Here is a 23,225-nt window from a genome sequence, read left to right as displayed (position 1 = left end):
CATTTCCACTGTGTTATAGACATTATTTATCATTTGCAGGTGAAACAAAAACCCAGCTAAATATGACTGAATTGAAACTGATATATAATTCTGTTGTGTTACCTCATTTTGATTACGGTGATGTAGTATGGCAATCCGCCAACGGTAACTCTCTTTCCCAACTTCAGAAGATGCAAAATAGAGCCGGGAGATTGATTTTGAAAGTTAACCCTTATTCCCATATCACTACCAGTGATGTTCATTATAGCTTAGGGTGGAATACAGTAATCAAAAGACAAAAAATTCATCTACTTTCATTTATGTATAAGATTATGAATAACATGACCCCTGAATATATGAAAAATATGTTTAAGTACAAGATATCACCATACTCTCTCCATAATCAAAACGATTTACAGTTACCACGGCCTCAAAACTAATTATTGTAAGAGATCATTTTCATACAGAGCTGCAGCAGCGTGTAATAACATACCTAATGATTTACGTCAAAATTCCTCTTTACCCGTTTTTAAGTTCAATTTAGACAAAACCGAATTCCTTTCCGCTTGATTGTTTTTTCATGCTCCAAACCTTTGAACAATGTGTAACAATATGGTATATAATGTAGTCATGTACCGTTCCATTTGTGTTTGTGTATATTTTATTCTATTATCAGTTCCTGATTGAATGACATTTTTTGTGGACAGGGCCCCATGGAAGACCAGAAGTGACTGTCATTGTCACTACTGAAAATGGGCTACCCTCCGTATGTATTTTTTTCTTTCGTCACTGGACAATTTATGTATGAAATATGTTGTTGTTTTTATTTAGTCCGGAAATAAAACAAACAAACAAACAAACAAACAAACAATTTGAGAAGCTGGGCCTTATAGGGTTAAACATCATTACCACTGATAACGTTCGCACGACAAGGGAGCGCGCCGTTTATCGACCTCTTTCAAATTCGCATGGGCACTTCGCCTCTCATAAAATTCTAAAAGCAAGTGGCCACTCGCTCCACACCGAGGAAACCAGCGTCCTCTTGGGCTAACTTGACGGACAAATACACTCTTCCTTTGACACATCTGAGAGTGTGTCAAAATATATTCCCAGAGAGAGAAAACATTCTCTTCGCATTTTTGGAAGAGACTGCCAATATCGCATTTCACCTCGCGGAAGAAAAAGGAAGAAAAAAGGGCCAGAGGTTTCTTCTTTTTCCTCCTCCCGCCAATTTCATCTAAGCATCCTTTTCTCTCCTATTTTTTCCTTCTTAAATCCCAACCTCTGTAAATTTCACCTGTCTCCCTTGAGATTGTCATGAAGAGCAGGTAAACTTACACTTTCACTTATCCCACACTGACGTTTACTCCTCCGAGAACACACATCACCTTCCAACGCAGAGCAAACTTCTTACTCTGCTACTTTGAAACACCTCCTCCTTGAACAGTGGGCGCGCCCAAGATGTTGATGTTGACACGCAAACTTTAGGCAATTACTTTTCTTAACACTGTCGTACGCTCATAACCTAAAGATGTCACATTCTTAGAGAGCCATACCATCGACTGGGTTCGCTTTAGTTATTGAATTGTGCCATGGGTGGGGAAAAGAAGCTTAGTTTTGGGAATATGCTTACCGGGTTGGTTTGTGAGAAATGATACGATGCGATTTAAATTTCTGCTGTCTGCAGTCCTTGGTTTGACATCTCTTCTCAATGAATGCCATGGCGTCTCTTTAACATGTGTAAGACGCTTTCAGCATGTCATCCTAGACTAACTATGTCGGATTTGTCCACATGTCCAGTTATACCAAGATGATAAGTTAAACTGCACAAGCTGTCTCACACACTAAATAATCATTCGAGGTTAATGCTATCCGAGAGAGGGAAAAATCTCCAGTAAGGATCGGCGCGGGCGTTAATAGTATAAACAAAGGTTTCTCTTTGTTCGTTAAATCTCTGTTTTCATATTCATCTCGCATTTGTTCCCTTAAGACACAGAGATAAGAACAAGACGAAATAAAAACAGCTCTTCATGAAACATCGAGCTTCTCCATATAGCTAACTCTGCCCACGTTAACAAAGGGAACTGTATGTCCGTTCCTATGTGAACAAAATGCAACGATGCATACATACAAGCTTTTGTCATGCTGTGTGAACTGAATTGCAAATGCTGTGACTTTTGGGGATGGAGGGGGGGGGGGGGGGGCGTAGAGAAGGTAGAGGCGCCTTTTATGTCAAATGGAATTTTGGCCAGCACAAGTAACGTTAGAATGTACTGGTGTCACTGTTAGTTTAAATAATCCATGGTGATGAATAAACCAAGAGATTGGGGATGTGTCCGACAAGAGTACATAACGTGAAACTCATCTTTCATGAATATTTTAGGAGTGCTCTACACTCATGGGTGACTATAGATTGTTTCATTTCCCTCCAAATTTGCATTTTTCCCCGTCTCCCAAGCAGCGCTGCGCATTCTAATAGAGGACGTCATCGGAGTTGGCGCACTGCGGTGCTGCGGGCGAGGTTCATGGTCTTTTAAACAGGAGGTCACGGGTTCAAGTCCTATGCAGTGTTTTGACCATTGGACAAGATTTGGTTTTTTTCCCACCGTGCCCCTCCTTAAACCACAACAAATACAAGCACTCAAAATGAAAACAAAACAGAAGTCCAGGTACTTGGAAATACTTGGGTTATTTATGCCAGGACAATCTGGACAGTGTCTGGAAGAACAGTGCTTAAAGAGCTACTAGAAGTGGTAACCATGGATTAAGAAGACCACCTTAAACAGCATGTATAACCAAGAATATACCATATCAAAGATGTCGGGTAACAGAAAATTGGGAAATAACAATAACAAATTGAATTTCGAACACCTCCTTTCCTTATCGTCATTTTCATTCGTTCAGATATGTCTAATAATTTTATCTTTTCGAAAAATTTTAGCACGATTCGTCAACCAAACTGTTGACATGATATGCATCGTATAATTATAATATATAATATATAATATATAATATATAATACATAATATATAATATATAATATATAATATATGATATATAATATATGATATATAATATATAATATATAATATATAATATATGATATATAATATATAATATATAATATATAATATATGATATATAATATATAATATATAACATATAATATATAATATATGTAAAATATATTCATATATATAAGTATGTATATAATATTATAATATACTTCACAATGAAAGTGAACGCCATTCTCCATAGGATCAGGATTTGCATTGATCTCACCGATCGCATAGTATGCAATATAACGCAATGCTAATAATAATGATGATGATGATAATAATAATAATAATAGTAATAACAATAATGATGATAATAATAAGGCCTTCTTTATCCAAAATAACATAATAACACTTATATTGCGCTTAATCAATACTGAGTTTCTAAGCGCATAAAATGCTAATTGCTTTTGTGTTTGAGATAACATTTTAAAGACTCAGTTTCAGTTTCTTAGGATTGTGATGTCTCAAACTATATTTTACTGCCAGGTTTTACACCACGTAGTCCTCCTGTGAAGACTCTCAGCTTGCCCCCAAATGTCATCTGTATCCTAGCATTTCGTGGTTCAATATCTAGCAAGCCTCAAACTAGCCACAGGTTTCGCCGTGAGAAGTAATGAACGATTATCTCTCGACTCTTCTGCCTCGAACGGTTTTTTGCTTCAGATGATTAAAGGAAACTGTACCCCAAGAAGGGGGGGGGGGGGGAAGGGGTAGTGGGGAGGGGGATACTTCGCCAGAAAACATGGAAAGTAAAACACCAGACACGATGAAAATTGAGCGAGAAAAGAGGAGTGCGTTGTGTATTTAGAAACACATCATGATCATGCAAATGTTGAACATGTGAAGGATTTGTATTTGGCTTATATTCGCCCCAGGCCGAGTGGAATATATTTCTCCTCAACGGCCGTCCTGCTCTCCTTTCTGCTGATCGATTGGTCAATCCATTTGCAGCTATTTGTTTATTGATCTATCTTTCTGTCTATCCATTTATCTTTTCGTTTATCTATTCATAGTGACTATATCATCTGACCGTCCGGCTTGCTGGTCACGTTGTGGCCATTCTATACAATGATAATAAATATGTGAATGGAGGAATATATCAGGGTTCCCATGCAGTGAATGTAATAAGTGCAGAATTCGCATATTGGACTCCGAGTGCGTATATGCGACCTTTTCCCCTGGTAAAATCCCCGCACTTGAGAACTCAATCAATTTGGCAAAGCCGATGATCTGAGACCTTGAAAACAAATGCATGTTCAAACTCAAAGAGATGGCAGGTTTCACTGGCTTTTTTTTTTTGTTCTTTTTTGTTTTGTCTTTGTTGTTGGTGGTGTGTTTTTTTTTTTCGCTGCTTCTGTCCTTGCCTTTTACTGGAAACAAGCTGTATCCAAAAAGTTGTCTTACAACGATGCCCCATTTTACTCATTCTTATTCTGTATATGCAATTTGTGGAGTCGTAGAGGTCAAGTACATTCAATATGCATGTATCAGTGATCATACAAAGTATAATGAATATGCGCGTAAGCATATGCAATGCAAAATATATCTTTGTGACAGGTAAGCCTACATATCGCTCAACAGAAACATGAGTATGGATGTGGGTAAAACACGTAAGAAAAGTCGATTAATGCAGTTTAAATGAAAATGCGAATGTTTTCGCTTTTAATTTTCGGAAAACACAAGAAATCATGGAATCGGCAAGATTTTTTTTTACAAAAATGTGATGGGTAGCGGCACATCCTCAAATAAACTGACATAATTGCAATCATCATCACCGGCATTATCACAACTGTCATCATCGTCATCATCGTCATCATCGTCATCATCGTCATCATCATCATCATCATCATCATCATCACAATTTCCAACATATCGTGTCTATCATTTTCCCCCCTCTTCGTGAGATTCTCACAATCTTTTTCAGCTTCGACGCGACTCCAATTTACTGAGGCTAATGACTGCAAGTCTGTCTTGGATACTTGTCTGTGTTTTCGAAAGTGAGATGAGATATAATAATGCACAGTAATAGGTGACAGTATGTTATGCATGTGTATGACGCATTTGTGTGTGCGTGTGCGTGTGCGTGCGTGTGTGTATGTGTGTGTACTTTGTGTGGAAGAAACGACCCCAATGTGACGTAAACAATAGGCAGACGAGACCCACAATCGTTCATACATTCAATATTGATATTTATTGGGAAGTGTTTACGCTTTCGGCGCTGCTGCTGTATGCGGAAACAAACGACATGCTCTGTTGTTCCGGGTATATTCAAGTCTAAGGTGGCGTGTAACTATAGGGACGTACCAAGGCAATGAGAATAGAGGAGGGCAAAGTCCGCACGACGTTGGCCTAAATCTAGTCTTTCTTTAAAAGAGACAGTTTGACGATAGATCCCAAACTGGTCCCGCGTACCGCTGCGGGTTGTTCGTAGTAGTCAGGGCGACCTGCACGAAGTGTAGTGGAAAAAAAAAAAAGTTGTCGTGTATAGATTTGAGCGCTCCCGAAGCTGATCTGCAATTAGCCTCGTAATTTGGAATCACGCAACACGTGAGTACAGCACGATATGATATATAATAAGTGTGTGTATGTGTGCGTGTGTGAGTGTGTTTGTACGTACTGTATGTGTGTGTCGTTTTTTCTGTGCATATGTCTGTGTATGTGTTTATAACATTCCGCTTACCTCTAGATTGAATCATGTCTGCAAAACGATGTCCCGCATATGACACAATCATCACTGATTAATCTAAGATTTGATTGAGAGGGGAATTATAGTCATGTTTATACCGGCCTCGACGAGCGACGCGCAATAATTTTGTGAGCTGAAAATGATTACGACCTTGTGCGACACAACGCAACATTCTACACTTTTTTTCCCTTTTGGCAAAAAGAGTTGATATGTCTGTGTATAAACACGATAAAGGCCCGGTTGTGTCCCGACATAGAGCAAAGCCCAGTCTTCCCAGTTGACGCCATCCCTGTATGTGTGTGTGTGTGTGTATTCAACGTTGGGTTTTGTCGTTCGCGGCTGAAAATGGCCTTGGAACGGACACGCCGGGATAGATATTTGTGAAGATGTTATGATAATGATGATGTATTGTACGCGGCATTTATTCATTGCCGGGATCAAACAATACAGGAAACCATAACGTATACCAAGCACAAAGTTCACTTCCCACAGAAACGATATTTCAACAAACAGCTGCCTGGCAAAAAGTCGAAAGGTGGGACGACGGAAATAGTGAGAAAGTCCCCTCTCATCCGTATGACTAAAATGAAATAATACATGAACATTTTAAATGTTTCACACCTCAAACCTCTGGCGAAATGTTATATGTGATACTCAAAATGTTAAATTTTACACTTAAAATGTTGAACTACCATTTCAGTACTGGTAAATCCAACATTTTGAAACTTTTGAGTGTTAAATGTAACATTTACAAAAAGATTGGAGGAGTGACAGCATTTACATATTGATTTACCATTTCATTTTAAAGAGAGTATAATATATTCCACAGACATACACACACACATCGGCCTATATATATGTATGTATATATATATATATATATACATACACACATATATATATATATATATATATATATATATATATATATATATATATATATGTGTGTGTGTGTGTGTGTGTGTGTGTGTGTTCATATACATGCACACACATAGGCCTATAGGGTATATATGTATATTCATATATTAAGGCGACCATCCATCCCCAGTTATTTTTTTTTACTGTTTTAACCCTCTCCTGGAATATATAATTTTTTTTTTTTGTAAACATGGTTATGACCTCAACGGACAAAATATTATTAATACCCTTTGTGCAGACGAATAAACGTCATTATCAAAGTAAACAAAAAGTATATACAGATACACATTTTATCAGAATTCAACTCTCACTCTCAGTTCATGGGTTTATCTCTATAGTATGCAAAATATTGAAGTCTGTTGATTAGTATAGTATATGTGTAATATTTTATATTTGTATATGTAATATTGAATTAGATACACCGAAAGAAGGTTTATTACAGTTTTTAGGACCACGGATATTTTTTTTTTCAATGGGAAAGTAAATGGAGTTTTTGATTATGTACAAAACGAAATAAGAAAACCAAAAAGCAGAACATCGACTGATTATTGGTCCGCCCGGAGTGTGAAGTTTCTATAAACGTCCGATATACATGTATATATATGAAAGAATTGATACAAATGTTATAATGATTGTTAGTTTTAAATATTATTGTTGATACTGGCACATTAATTTCATGGATGTTATTTGTGTTGTATGTTCAATGTGTACATGCAATTATCTAAAGAGATAATTGACCTGGTTATGTATAAACATTTTCTTGAATAAAGAAATGATTCAATCAAAAAATACTTGTAGATATTCATATGTATAGTTATAATTTGAAAACAAAACGAGAAAATCAAAGGGAAATCGCCCTGTATACTATTCCGTCAAGGTATGTCTGATCTTAAGCTGGTAGTTTGAAAGAAATAAACATGACAAATAGGACATTTACTCTGAAAACGAAAATGTAACCAGACACAGACACAGACACATTTTAATTACCGGTTTTGAATTCCCTCATGGCAGTACTATCAAAAACAAAATTAATTTTGAAAGCATTGTTGCATCTCCTGCAATGTGCTGTGTGCAGCTTGGATCACAATGACATGGTTGATTATATATATATATATCCATATACAAATATAAGATATGAACATCGCCATTTCAAGACCAACGTCACGTACGCGTACGATACGACTATAAATAATTATGATATCATGTTGTCTGTTATAACTTATTTGTATAGTTAAAATTAAAGGGCTGAGTCCCTTGGAGTCATCTTAAGGTGCGACTCAAGTTCAAACATGATCATACGTCTATAAAGATGCGTCCATAAAAAAATGGTGTAGAGCAATAATTGTTCTACAAACAAACTGGTTTTTCCTTGACCGCGCGGCGCCGCTCCCCGTCTGCACTGATTTGTACATCAACGGGCAACAGGAATTAGGACGCGTTTACACCGAGCATGGTACGGGCAGCGGCAACGGTCCGAGTTTTGCTATGGTGCTCCAAAAAGGAACCATGTCTGGTTCTGTTAAAATATAATCAGTAATTCGGTAGAAAATCACTCAAAATGTTACTCTTACGTCAAAATTACGAGCAACGAAAATCAACAGTAGAAGATTAATTTTGTAATAAAATTATTAACGGGGAAGTGATAATGTAACAGAACCAGCGTGGTTCCTTTTGGCGCACCATAGCAAAACCCCGGCCCGTTGCCCGTACCGTACTCGGTGTAAACGGGCATTTACAAGCCTTTACAAGGCTCAGAGCTGAACGACATGTTGTCTCGTCTTGACTGTATGTCTCATCAAAGTCAGTGAATCGTAAAGCACTGCGTGGGGTCTATAGCAATAACAATATTACAAGAGATGGTATTGTGGCAACAAGTCTGTGGCATCATTATGACATTCACAACACATGGCTTTTGTTGAGTCTCCATGAAACATGATTTTACATTTTGAATGATAATGAAATACGAGGCAGACAACTAAGACCATAATCACTACCTAACACTATTGCCAGTCATCGTGATCGATACTCTCTCAGCTGCCATCGAAAATGAGTATGCAGCAGTTGTTGTTGTTTTGTGGGTGTGTGTATGTGTATGTGTGTGGAACGTGTGATGAAAAAGTTGGACTTTTGTCTTCATGATTTTCCATTAACTTGGTGGTAATCCAGGACAAAATGTATTATATCTGTGTTTTGATATGTGCTAAAGTAGTGACAGAAGGGAAAAGAGTCACCATACTTTTTTTTCTCTCTCTCTTTTTAAGGCGATATATCTCTTGACAGTTGTGGCTGAAGTTATGCGCAATGGCATACTCGTATACATGTATGTAATATTTCAGTAAAAATGTACTATTTAATCCAATTTTAATTTAAATCATTTTGCCACGTGCGGCTCATCATACTCCACAGCGAGGCTGACATTTTCAGATGCTGTCGCGATTACAGCAGCTGTTGCATCAACAATAATTACTGATGATAATAAACATGATTATAATGAAGATAATGCTACCGAAAATAATTAAAACAACTTCAGTCTGTTTAGAAAGTTACATTTTCTAAAAATATATAGATATTATAGATAGATAGATAAAGATATTAACAACCTCAAACTGCTTGTTTTGACACCACATTCGATATTCGATTTTGACTTTGTAAAAAAAAACAAAAACCAATGAGGTAGGTCTAAATTCCTACGTTACAAGCATGACTAAACAGGCAGAGAATTATAAACCATAGTATACCCAACATTTGAGTATGAGTTTTTGCGATGCACAATATAAGATATTTTGCCCGGAAAAATATGTCTTCCAAAGTTTATTAAGCAATGTTCTTCTATATCTACGTTCGAGAGAAAACATAAAGAGAATATTGAAAATATACATATATATATATATATATATATATATATATATATATATATATGCCATTCTGCCTAAATTTCATCGACCCATTGTCATTGATACCAATGCTTATTAATATTTTTTGTTTTGTGCTGTATCGCATTGTCATGTTTTTGTCTCAATGTTGGACATAAAACCGTTTATTAGGGAAGGAGCCTTGGCAGGTCAGTGACCTTTGCTCCTTCCCCTTCACTTCCTTAGCGTATGATTTCCATGCTGTTTTGTATTACCTACTATTTTTTTATAGTGAAGTTGTGGATATGAATAAATGTAAAAAATGAAGGTAATGAAATGAAATAGTAACGAAAACAGCGATAACTAGAAACATGGCGATTTTTTATTGCATACCTTATTCATGATTAAGCAAAAATTATGTGCACGTGCTATAGGTTCATCTGCAAAGACAGATATAGATTCCAAGTTTTCACAAACAATAGATTATCATACAATGTAATTATTCATGCAGAACTGCAGTATAAATCAATGTAAACACTGAAAAAAAACCCCAGATTGACAATCAAGCCTGAACGTATCTAATTGTTATACAACTGTACTTATGTTGACTAGATGGGGATAAATTGAATTGACCTCAACCGCCAGATTATAATTGTCCATTTCACATGAATGTAAATTTGATATACAATCAGGCGATCCAATCATTGCAAGCCCTTGAGACTTTAATGGGACACCCTTTTATCAGTTCGCTGCACTTCTCCTTTCTCTTCAGCTTACTTGTTTATATACCACTTTGTCATGAGGACCTCAGTTATTCCTATGATATGCGTTAGGTCGTGGGAAACATGCCTCTTTCGTTTCATATAGAAACTATAAATGCATATGCATGTTGACTTTTGTTGATTCATGATACCCCCACGTCACTTAGTCATTGTATGTGACCAAATGAATATCTGATACACTTATGTGCCATGTGGTTTGTAACAATTTTTCTTCTATGGATCAGATTGCGTGGATACGCCCCCCCCCCCCCCCCGAAAAATAAAAATAAAAAAATCCTCCAAACATGCCAAACCAAGGTTCTGCCTGGGACATCATACATCATATCTCAATAAATTTGGCTAACAATAGGCATGGCATAAATGTTGAAAAAAATGAAGGAGAGATCAGTGATCTCAGTGACCACAATGATGGAGACCCCACCCGTATGCGCCACACAACAATCAACCCTTAACTCACTCGGTATACTACGATTCTACAGTTCCCTTAACCATCCAGTAACATGCTGCCTGAAGGAGTAATAGTGTAGATGATTCATTGAGTATTTAGCAAGCAAACTTATATATAACTGTAAGATTAGACTGATCGCTGGTTGTGAAACAAAGCGTGCTGCTGAAAGCGTTTAGACCAATCCGAATGATAGAACCAAATAAAGAAAATGAAAAATGTTTAAAACAACATTTGAACCACAACTGTGTCGTTGTTTTCATTTGCAGAACACATCAAGACGTTGTCATTGTGTATTTGTATATTTTGGTATGCACGAAAATGTTACATCATTATATAACTGAACAAGTGTTCAATGTAGAAACAAAAAGCAGAAAATAATGTGCAATCATCGAGCTATAAAGCCCCTACTTCTTAATGCACTTGGTAAAAAATAGCCCAAACCTGCGGATTCGATAATGATGAATTTTGAGAGCACGACCGGCAGTATAATGGAAGGATACTTCTTGTGTCATTCTGTCTTGAATCTTACTGGCCTTGCTGGCTGAGTTCACGTTTTTGTTGTATTATCTCGTGTTATAGATTAGATACATCTATGCTGAAATCTGCATTCGTGCGAATTATTAAGCAATGCCCATCGCATTTATGTGTATTATACATCTGTGGTATTTGTTGTTGTTGTTGTTGTTGTTCCTGGAGAAATTAGCTTACACTGGTAAAGTACCTACGTTATAACTCTTTACCATCATACTTGTTGGGTATATAGCGTCCTTATTTTTTGTACAATTTCTTGCATGATTGATTCTTCAATGACTATGAGTAGCATGACATAAGTTTGGTATTACAAGGAGTCTTAGATGTTTTGCTTGAAGGTTTATGATTGTTAATTGTGAGAATGGCAGTCGCAAAGCAAAAGAAAAAAACCCCGATAATGATAATAAATAGATGAAAAAGAAGAACTACTTCTCTATGGGTGATTGCAAATCAGTCGCACCCCTTAAAACACACCCTCGTGTATATAAATTGATTCAATGTGTCGAGCTTGCTAAAACATTTATGTTATCGCCTTATTCGTGCATGTTAACGTTCACGTTAACGAAGTCATGTTTTATGTACACAACATGCTGCCTGACGGAGAAGGCCTGTTCGTGAAGAAGATTAATAGATAAAAATCTTGGTTCTCAAATAAACGTGAGGATGTTAAATGAATGATTGAAAATTCGTGAAATTGGGGGGGGGGGGGGGGGGGGGAGGGGGTTCGCTGGTATTCCCTACCGTAATGTTCAATTGAAATCCCCGAATACCACCACTAACATTTCTTATTAGTTTGTTCACTGTTTCTTTATCGATTTTCTCGTATTGTACTTCAGCTCTCAGTGTGAAAAATGAACAGCGTAGCAACAACGGTAAACACATCACGTATTTTCCCCGTCTTCTTAATTGTGTCCGTATAATGTCGTAAAACACTGGCGAGAACAGTGACACTGTTATTGTTTTGTGTGTTTGTGTGTGTGTGTGTGTGTGTGTGTGTGTGTGTGTGTGTGTGTGTGTGTGTGTGTGTTTCAAGTTTGTGTGTACGTGTGTGCATACATGCGGCCGTGGAGGCGAGAAGGAGAGACAATGATTTGGTATGACGTCATCTATCCAGAACTAGGAGATGAAGTGGCCATATCCACCCTCTCTTTATTTATTTGTTTGTTTGTTTGTTTGTTTGTTTCAATATTCTGAGCACATCGCAAGCAACACGCAGTTTCTTGTTTATTGCAAGCTTTCGAAACTATTTGTATTTATCAACGGATTTTGATTGGTTGGGACTTCAGCATGTTCAGAGGGTGTGCTTTCATAACTCCCGCCCCGTCCTGGCAAAGCAAACTTGAAAAAATACTGTTGGAATTGCTCTCTAATGACTTACTTTTGCATCCCATGTTTGTCGATAATTCGCTCCATTTTTAAGATGTCTTTAGATCAGAGAAAAGGAAACGAAACAAATGGCGCAGTACTGTTTATTACTATGTGGTAAAAACATGAAAGTTCAGGATAAAAAGCTGTATTGAAGACTTCGCGATTTGTTCTTACAGAGTACATAATTATATTAGTCATAATCATACTATACAGCAAATTACAGTAGGAGATAATGTCATTACCACATAGGCCTCCCATGGGCTGTCACATAGTTAATTTTCGCTATTTTTGTCTTCCAACTTCTATATTTGTCAGATCGGTTTAGCAATGAGAAGTTTTAGAGGGAAGCTTTGTGTGCGAAATTTTATGACATAAATCGTCTTCATTTTAAAGTTTTGCTTTATTCTCTTATGTTTTCATCTATTCTGTGCTTGTTTATTTAGTTTTGCTTATTAACGCGCAAATAAATATAGCGTCCAACGCTCCGTTCGGAATCATCGTACCGTAGTTATTATTTCAAATAATTAATCACTCATTAATCGCCACCTGTCCTTAAAGGCTCTGGTCAAAGAGAGGTTACACTTTATTGTGTACAACAACTGTACCTCCTAGTTTGATGTTCCAGTCTTTCTCGAAAAGAATAGACCTTTTTCTTAATTGTCTCTGTATTTTCATACAGGCTATGTGGACACGTGGGCCAGCTCTTCTACACTATGGACCAGTATGGAACCGGTCAACGACACCTTGACCGATAAAATAGCTCGAGGTAAGCTTATCATGCACTATCCCTCTTCTCATGGAAATAATTTTCTTCCTATAATCTCTCAAGGTTTGAAGTTCTTCATGAATTACAGCTGGTATTGATTGATATCTGTCAAAAGATGGCAAGTGAAAATGAGAAAAACAACTTGGGAAATGGACAGTACTATACGGACAGAACGAATAATTCGCTATCTTTTTTTAGTAAGTTCATGCAACGTGTCCTTATATAGCAGACTAGTGAATTTGTGTGAAAACCAGAAAGGACAGGAAAAACAAAAAGCAAACATTCCATAACACAAATATGAAGATGCCCCGGAAACTCTTTGAGTATCAATAAACTTTTTTTATTTCTTTAACTGGCGCTTCTTCGTTTCAACTTTATTTTCAGTGCGTTCTTTCTCTTTACGTGTGTTTCTCACCCTTTTTGTTTTTCATGCCAGTGTTGACATCTTATTTGAATGAACATTCGAATAACTATGTGCTTCTTTTTTCTCTTTCCTTTTTTTCCTGGTGTGCATGTGTGTGTGTGTGTGTGTGTGTGTGTGTGTGTGTGTGTGTGTCTATATATAATACATATATATATAGAGAGAGAAAGGTTACACGTAATAATGTATGAAGATAATTATGTATCATTATGTATAATTTCGTGCTTTTGCTACAGACCGCCTCTTATCAATAACTGAAATACTGACATCATTTTAGTAGCTGCAACAGTGATATGATATGGAAATGTATAAAGATGTACAAATTATGAGAGAGCATCTGAGCGTCAAATTAAAGGCGGACCTGTGCCCAGTATGCAAGTTGCCACCGTTATTGTTATCATTATTATTATCATCATTAATGTTATTATTGCTGTTGTTGTTATTATTGCTATCATCATGATTATTATCATTATTATTATTACCATAAATATTATAATTGTCATTATTATTATTATTATTATTGTTATTATCATTAATATCATGTGTGGGGGCACTGTGGCATATGGGATAACACTCCCGACTCCCAATCGGAGGACCCGAGTTCGAATCCCGCCCAGTGCTTACTTCCTTGGACGAGATGCGTTTACCCACCATGTCCCTCTCGACCCAGGTGTATAAATGGGTACCTGGCAACGCTTGGGTAATGATAATGGCAGGGCCCTCTGGTAGAACAGTAGTAACACTGAAGAGGTTACCCTGGGTAAATAAAACCTTATTGTTTTTCATTATTATTATTATTATTATTATTATTATTATTATTATTATCATTATTATTGTTGTTAACTTTATTATCATCATCATCATTCTAATCAATGTTATCATTGACATGTTAACTGAACCATTATTCTGATATCTATGTTGATGTTGTATTTACCGAGAAAGCGAGAAATAAGAACATAAATCAATTTGAATTCTCTCTCTCTGCTCTTGTTAAACAGCGCCACCAGACAACCCAATGTACGCAGGTGGGATAGCAGTCCTCGTGGCTTTCGTTCTATTCATGTACTGGGGTTCACTCAACGAGAAAGAGTGAGTATGATCAGGCTGCAACAGTCTTCGCTCAAGCCCTTTGTCAGACTTCGTGGCTTTGTAAGGTTTATATAATTCCACACCATGCGACTTAATCAAGACTAGCTTGTTGCGGTGAATAGGTTTTATCACACTTACCAGCTCTGTGAATAAAGTGAATCACTTTGTCTTATCAAAGAAACTATGGTGGGGGGGGGGGGAGCTAGACGTGCCTTATGTAAGAAGTAATAAGATGTTGTTGGTGGGGGTAAATATCTCTGCAAAACGCTTGCAGTTTGTTACTCGGATTTCAAGTTCCTAAGTCCCTCAAAAAGTGGGGTTTTTTAATGCCCCATCACACATGACCCGAATATAAAGATGATTACCCAACAGTGCTTGCAGCGTTATTCCAATAATATCAGGACCCTTCTGGGAGTTTTCTGAAGGAGCAATAAGACTGAAGAGGCTACCATGTGTAAACGAGGTCATATAGTATCACCATCAAGGCACCTGCCATTTTTGCCTGAAGCTTTACGGAGGGGGAGACCTTTGTCACATGAATTGAAAATGTCATGGATAATTATTATGACACGTCAACGATGCACGATATTTCTTTTAAAGCTACTGTTTGCCAAGTTTTGACGTAGAGGGCCTGTATCTAAAAACAATGCCTTTTGTTGACGTAATTCAGTCAAGTCTGCGTCAAATACGTCACGTCACATTCTTTTTCTTTTCTTTTTTTAATTACTGCAGGGAAAAAGATGAAAGCGCTGCCAAACCAAAGACGAAAATTCCAAATTGGTTCCAGGATTCACCAAAGCGGCACCGTCGGAAGAAACGGAAAAAGAAAAAGCGTAAGGGAGTCTACTCGGTGAGCGATGCCATGAAATCATCCTTAGCCTGCGAAGCAGGCGCAGAAGACTGCGAAATGTGTCGCCTGACAAAATTTGAAGTGCAGGACGAACGGACCAAGTCCTTCCTACAGGGGGCGCTCTCATCGAGTAGGAGCACGCAGACGGCAAGATCGCCGCACGGTGCGCGCTCTGTGGGGAACGTACGGACTGCGGATACCCCGCGACTAATCGGACTACAGAGACAGCGATCGCACTCTTCACCTGACATTACCGTATTGACTAACTTTCCCGCCTGCACTTGCCCGATCCAAAATGGCAGTATCGGAGTCTCCAACCCTGCGACGCCAACACGCACAGCATGGGCCAAAGACAGCTCTAAAATTACACCGTGCAGCAAAGGGAACTGTGAAAAGGGTTCCAGATGCGAGGATTTTGTAGTCTACGAAACAGAAGTTGTGAAGGGTCGCCGGCCAATGGAAGACGCCTGCGTGCATCTGGAGACTAACCCGGGAGTAACTATAGCTGTAACCATCGCTACAGAAACCGTCGTGTGAAGAGGTACACCGAAAGATGGGCAGTGAGAAATCTCTGTCTCGCTTTGAAAAAAATCCTCGGAGATTGTTTCTTTTGAAATGATCAATTTTTGTCGAAGAGGTAAAGGCCATCATCGACGAAGAAATTGAAGGCTTTGTCTTCTTCTTCTTTGCGGCCACTTGTTGGTCAGTCTGACGGCGTCCATGCTGTCGAGAGTGCCTGCCTCGCCACTACCGCGCTCTGCCTGTCGGTTTGGCAGCAAAACGCCATCATTGCTGTCTCGGAAACCATGGCAACAGTGCCAATTCCGGTCATCGTTGATTATGTCAAAGGTAGCTGAATGGCATTCAGTGCATTTCCATGGCCATTTGAAGCCGCGTACACTCTTGCTTGGTGTATAGGGTAGGACTGTTAACTGTTAAGACGCTCATAAGCAGCTTTGCAGTTAAAGTGTGAGAGAAAGTTTACTTTCTCTGACTGATGGTGAAGAGAACTAGACTTGTCATAGCAATAGTTAACCAGTATGAAATCGGAGCTTTGTATAATGCCTTGAAGAACTTTGATACTAGAAGCTGACTCTCAGTTCTGTCAAATCAAAGTTCTCTTTACTAGTTTTCTGTTTCGATCCTTTTCGATGTAAGAAGGCCCGAAAACTTTAGAAGAGACATAGATTCTTTTGGAGCTTATAGTTTTATCGTTCTTCATTTACTTCGCTTACTTCACGTGAAAATAAGACTTGTCCAACGAAACCTATACCAAGCGCTATAAGAGTGTTTGATGATTACTCTTCCTAGAACTGTTGTACAGAAAAGCTTTGACATTTGTTCAAATTTTCTATTAATGCAAGCCATAAGGGGAAAAAGAGATAAGGGACATTCCTCAAAATTTACAGTAAGAGAACACACATAGTATTTCATGAGCTTAAATAAAATGCTTTCATTACAAGTTTGTGACCCCTCATTGCCAGATTATTGTTGATATAATCGGACTTTTAAAATGCTGTTTCTTTATGTGCAGTTCATCATTGTACTTGTTTAGTTTTTCGAGATCACTATAGGGCCTACGACTCCCATTCATTCGCTTCACAACGTCAAAAATTATAACTTAAAAGAAGAGAGATTTACTCTTTCAACACTCGTATCCTATTCACATGATATTCATTATTACTACATGTCTCATCAATACTTTGTGCAGTGTTGTTTATGCACATTTCTCTGTTTTACGGCACTGAATTCCATGGCAAAAATAGCGCCCCATCGTCAATTATTTCCCTACCAAAGTTTTGGTGTCAAAGCGATTATGTTCAGAGAGAATTTTGTTATTGTTTTGTTTTGTTTTGTTTTGTTTCAAATCTAATGTGATTAGTTAACTATGCAGTACGTAGAATTTCTACTTATATTTTTATTTTCGTACCATGCGTACATGAGCATAGATTATCGACAAAAATAAAATGAAAAGAAGCCTTTGTACTCACCGCATATTAACAAATACAAAAGTCAGTAAATCAGTATGTTATAGCTTTTTTATTCGATATCAGAAATCTTACTACACATGTATTCATGCGTTCGTCCCGTTCGTCTGTAAAGAAATTGTTACATTTCGACGATATTCGGCGCAAGGTATGCTATAATCATGAGGTGTAGATTCACTGAGCAGACTTTGGGCCAAAATCCTGGCGGAGAAAGTTCTCAACGTAAAATGTAATTTTCTAATCTAAACATCAGGACATAATGTTCAATGATAATACAATATGATTTTGATTTGGTGGGAAGGGTAATTAATACATGTAATTAGAAAGTCATATGCAAACAGTGACAAATGGTGAAATATGAAAGTCATTAAACTTTTGCGACGGATGCAATTTCTCAGCTACGTATTTCGGCCAGAAATGTCCGGTGGTCATTTGGTACTGTTCATAAATGTCCGGTGGTCATTTGGTACTGTTCATTATCAAAATCATTTCCATGAAATGAAGGAGGTAGAGAGGCCAGTGGTCAGAGCTAATAGTGACTCAAATGTTACTTTAAAAATGATTTTCGAACTACAGCTCCTTAATTTCCACTTCGAAAGTCCAAGATCATTCTGTGGATGAACTGATATAGACTGCAAGATATTATTGATATCTTTGTTTTTGGTCACTATAGTTTCGATCAATAATTGTTATGTTTTCCCATCTCTAGCAAGCCATATGGTTCATAATCGCTGCAAATAGCACATGTTAACTGAATGAATAGACGAATTTTAAACAAAATCTAGCGGACAAATCAAACCACTCCTTACGTGTATATTGTTGATAATCATAATCTTATACTTCTGGCAGACTCTGTGTACAGCACTCGTGTGCATGATAACGAACATCTCTTATTTTATTTATTCTCAAGATTTGTAGGTTTAAATGGATTCTGTACTTCACTTTCTAAGTGCATTTGTTGGCTTTGCGAATGAAGTATGATCACAGTAACACGTTCGCGCTTAACAAAGCTACTACGATAATTATTTGCTTTAGTGCTGGTGTATGGAAAAAAAGGGGAAAATTACTTTCAGCATTGCTCTTGTCTCTTTGCTCTCTATAAAAAAAAAAGAGCTTATCAATTGACTTGCACAATTTGTATGTGTTTTTCGAATCAATCGCCAATCAATCTGATCGCTCCTGCGCTTGTGTTACCGAACGGCACTCAAGTAGAATGTCTGTTCGTGCATGTTTGCACAGCAAATTTCGCCTCAAATACGTAAGTCTTCCAAAGTGTGAGGTATATTATAGTAACGATCCACAATTTTCATTTGCATTACTTTCTTGCAAAATTGCAGACGAGAATCAAAGTTATGCAGTTAGCTACCATGTTACGACAGCTGCGCTTTAAAAACAGTTATGAGTCTATAGTATGCAAGTAACCACGCCCACTGTAATGTGTCATTGCATATAGTACTGAAGTGTGACGTCATAGTCATTAATTACTATGGAAACTGGTTCTAAACAACCTCGTGTTGCCCGAATGCCATGCTCACATAAAGGTCCCGTTTCATAAAACTTGTTATCAGTAACAACTTCTACATTAATTTCTACGACAAATTTGCTCTCAGCCAATCAGATGCAAGGATTTCAGTAGCTTAGAACAACTATCGTAACTTGTCATTGATAACGAGTTTTATAAAACAGGGCCCAGGTTCCACGACCCACTGCCCGAAGCTTTGTGCAAGAGTATCTTGTTTGGAACCAGCACTGGCTGTAAGAAAAGGCTATGAGATCATCACTTAGGTGTTCTTTTGACTACAGTGAAATGCGTCGTGTCGTGGTCGTTTTTATCCTATAGAAGACTTTATATGATATTTGATTGATTGATTGGATTGTCGAAGCTGCATAAGGGGGTGGTAAATCTAATTTCGTATATGATTTGCAGGGTGCAGAGACAAACAAAAGGTATTTATTTTATGAATAAAAAAGTGCCTACTCAGGTTCAATAAAATAGTTCTTTTTTACACAAATATGACACCGCATCTAAGTCTTTCATTATTTGTGATATAAATAATCATATCTTACCTGCCGTATGCATATATACACTCTATTATAAAATGTATGTATATATGTTTGTAGGTATATGTGTACGGAGTATCAGTTCAGGGTTACTACGTACTTAAAATTACAAAATGGTGACTTCAATAAGTACCAGGTATGTGATATGGTTACTAAATTATGCGAATAACCAATTCAGACTTACGTGTATAAAGTGGAAGCGTGCACACACACACACTCACAGACACATTACGTATAATATATCTCTACATGTTAGTCATAGAGATATATCAACATATTAATATACATACCTATCTATGTCTATATATAATATATATACATATGTATGTATATATACATATATATATATATATATATATATATATATATATATATATATATATATATATATATATATATAGTTGAGACAATGTAGATAACAGAAGATGTCGCATGAAACCGGCAGAGTTGTGAAGCTTTCGACCGTGGTCTTCTTCAGCTTTAATATCTTGAGCATGACGATCATGCGACATCTTCTGTTATCTACATTGTCTCAACTATAATTTCACTTAAGATGACAGAGGCGTGCGGTAGGAATATCAGCATCATCACACTATATATATATATATATATATATATATATATATATATATATATATATATATATATATACATAATTATATCTATACATTTACATATACATGTATGTGCATGAACATGTATAATAGAGACGGACAGACAGACAGACTGAAAGAGAGGGAGAGAGGTGGCTTCGGAATACTTAAATAGATTACAACCACTGGTACGCTTTTTAGCTCACCTGAGCCAAAGGCTCAAGTGAGCTATTGCGATCGCCCTTCGTCCGGCGTCCGTCGTCCGTCGTCCGTCGTCCGTCGTCCGTCGTCCGTCGTCCGTCGTCCGTCGTCCGTCGTCCGTCGTGCGTCGTGCGTAAACTTTTTACATTTTCATCTTCTTCTTGAAAACCCCATGACCGATTTTCATCAAACTTGGCAGGTAGCATCCCTAGGGGGTTAGGAACTCAATTTGTTAAAATGGGCACCATGCCCCACCCAGGGGGCCCCCAGGGGTGCCCAAACCCCCCAAAATTAAGGAATCTGTAAAAATCTTCTTCTCTAGAACCAGAAGTGATAGAGCGAAGTTAATACTATGAGTTAGTACATTGATGACTGTAGTTTCAAGTTTGTTCATGGCAGAATCAGGGGTGCCCCCCTTGGGACCCAGGGGAGGGGGGTGGGGAAGGGTTCTAATGGGGCCTAAATTGTACATTTTCATCTTCTTCTTGAGAACTCCATGACCCATTTTCACCAAACTTGGCAGGTAGCATCCCTAGGGGGTTAGGAACTCCATTTGTTAAAATGGGCACCATGACCCACCCAGGGGGCCCCCAGGGGGCCCAAACCCCCCAAAATTAAGGAATCCGCAAAAACCTTCTTCTCTAGAACCAGAAGTGATAGAGCTAGGTTAATACTATGAGTTAGCACATTGATGACTGTAGTTTCAAGTTTGTTCATGGCAGAATCAGGGGTGCCCCCCCTTGGGACCCAGGGGGGGGGGGGGTGAGGAGGAGTCCTAATGAGGCCTAAATTGTACATTTTTATCTTCTTCTTGAGAACCCCATGACCCATTTTCACCAAACTTGGCAGGTAGCATTCCTAGGGGGTTAGGATCTCAATTTGTTAAAATGGGCACCATGCCCCACCCAGGGGGCCCCCAGGGGGCCCAAACCCCCCAAATGAAGGAATCTTTAAAAATCTTCTCTAGAATCAGAAGTTATAGAGCTGAGATAATACTATGAGTGAGTACATTAATGACTGTAGTTTCAAGTTTGTTCATAGGAGATCCAGGGGTGCCCCTCTTGGGGGTAGGGGGGAGGGGGGTGGTTGGAAGGGTCCAAATGGGGGCCTGAATTGTACATTTTCATCTTCTTCCTGAAAACCTCATGATGGATTTTTGTCAAACTTGGCAGGTAGCATCCCTAGGTGGTCAGGATCTCAATTTATCAAACTGGGCACCATGCCCCACCCAGAGGGCCCCAGGGGGCCCCAATTCCCCCAAATTAAGGAATCTTGAAAAAATTGGGCCCTTATTGTACATTTTCATCTTCCACTTGAGAATGCCTCGTCAAATTTTGGTAGAGCTGTGAATAATTTAGATTAGTGACTGCATGAAAGGTGAACTTGTGATACTCAGGTGAGCGCTAGACCCGCGGGTCTCTTGTTTGGTCAACCTATAAATACTTAAAATTCATACTCTATCTAACACTTATACGCGGCCCAAACACCATTTGCTCCTTTGAAAGAATATCTAATTGCTTGTCAACATGGGTCCATGCTACTGCTCTCTTCGCCACTTTCAGCATTATCTGGTCCACAATACAGTACTCTCCGCGTAATCGGGTATCGTTTAAACGGGTACTCCGTTTAATTGGGTAGTAATGTCAAAATCAATTCCAATGCACATTAAATTTACCTGATAATCGGGTTGCCTCTCCGCATGAATGGGTAAATGATTTTGTTCTAATATAATTTCTACCCACATTTTATCGCAGATAAAGCACTTTAAGAAATCATGAATGTCAAATTTTCCACGGGTAATCGAATTCTCTTTAATTTGCAAAGAAGACCGATCATTTGGGGAGTGATTAAACATGAGTTTTCTGAAGACATATTTGTCCGTAAAAAGAGTGTAAATTATTGCTCGTGACTCAGCAAGCGTAAGGTATATGTGCCGTGCAAGCATGCGTGTTCAAGCATACAGTGTAGGTGTTTGGTGCAGTGTACAATGCATGTACAATGTACATACACACATTGTATGTGTCAACTGTGAAAGAGACGTGTTCTTCTGTTAATCGGGTACTCCGCTTGATTGGGTAAGAAACGCTCTGCCCGAGCCTACCCGATTATGCGGAGATTACTGTACTGTCTTTCTTTGGGTGATGGGAAAGTACGACTGAGGCAAGCCTTTCGCGCTAGATTTTTTCCAAAACAGTTAGTATACCGAGATATGAACTCAACAAGTTTGATTCACATCCACGGAGCAGAACGTTGGATGAAAAAGCAACTGCATTTTTCGTTATCTTTTTAAAGGCAAACTATTCACCATAACCATATCGATTACGATACAATCAAAATTGTACATAACTTTGTATGATTTTGTTTGTGTTTGTTACAAATAACGCACTCAGACAGACCTATACTAACGTACATTTTGTGTTACTCCTCTGATTCAACAAAGCAACTGAACAAAACATACGTCAGTGCCTAATAACCAATCAACAGCATCGGTTTGCTTTTAGTTAATTTCGTTTCCTCTGAAAAAAAAATACATAAAAGAAAGAAAAAAAATCGCACAAATGGATCCGGGTCTCATTTTCATCGTATTACCCCCCCCCCCCCTCATACTGCCACGCGAAGTGCTTCACTACAAG

At 38.0% G+C, this 23,225-nt stretch overlaps 1 protein-coding gene across 1 annotated transcript; it reads left to right on the top strand.

Moving 5' to 3' along the window:
• The first annotated feature begins 5,502 nt into the window (after positions 1-5,502).
• On the top strand, positions 5,503-16,286 carry LOC139713402 (uncharacterized). The gene is made up of 4 exons (XM_071625137.1): positions 5,503-5,585; positions 13,303-13,389; positions 14,809-14,899; positions 15,632-16,286. The coding sequence occupies exons 2-4, from the start codon at positions 13,347-13,349 to the stop codon at positions 16,284-16,286; spliced, it is 789 nt and encodes a 262-aa protein (XP_071481238.1). The 5' UTR covers positions 5,503-5,585; positions 13,303-13,346.
• Positions 16,287-23,225: the final 6,939 nt, after the last annotated feature.

Source organism: Diadema antillarum, unplaced genomic scaffold (assembly GCF_040938485.1).
Source record: "Diadema antillarum isolate AM-2024a unplaced genomic scaffold, OU_Dant_1.0 seq00001957_RagTag, whole genome shotgun sequence".
Taxonomy (NCBI): Eukaryota; Metazoa; Echinodermata; class Echinoidea; order Diadematoida; family Diadematidae; genus Diadema; species Diadema antillarum.
This window is presented reverse-complemented; position numbering and strand designations above follow the sequence as displayed.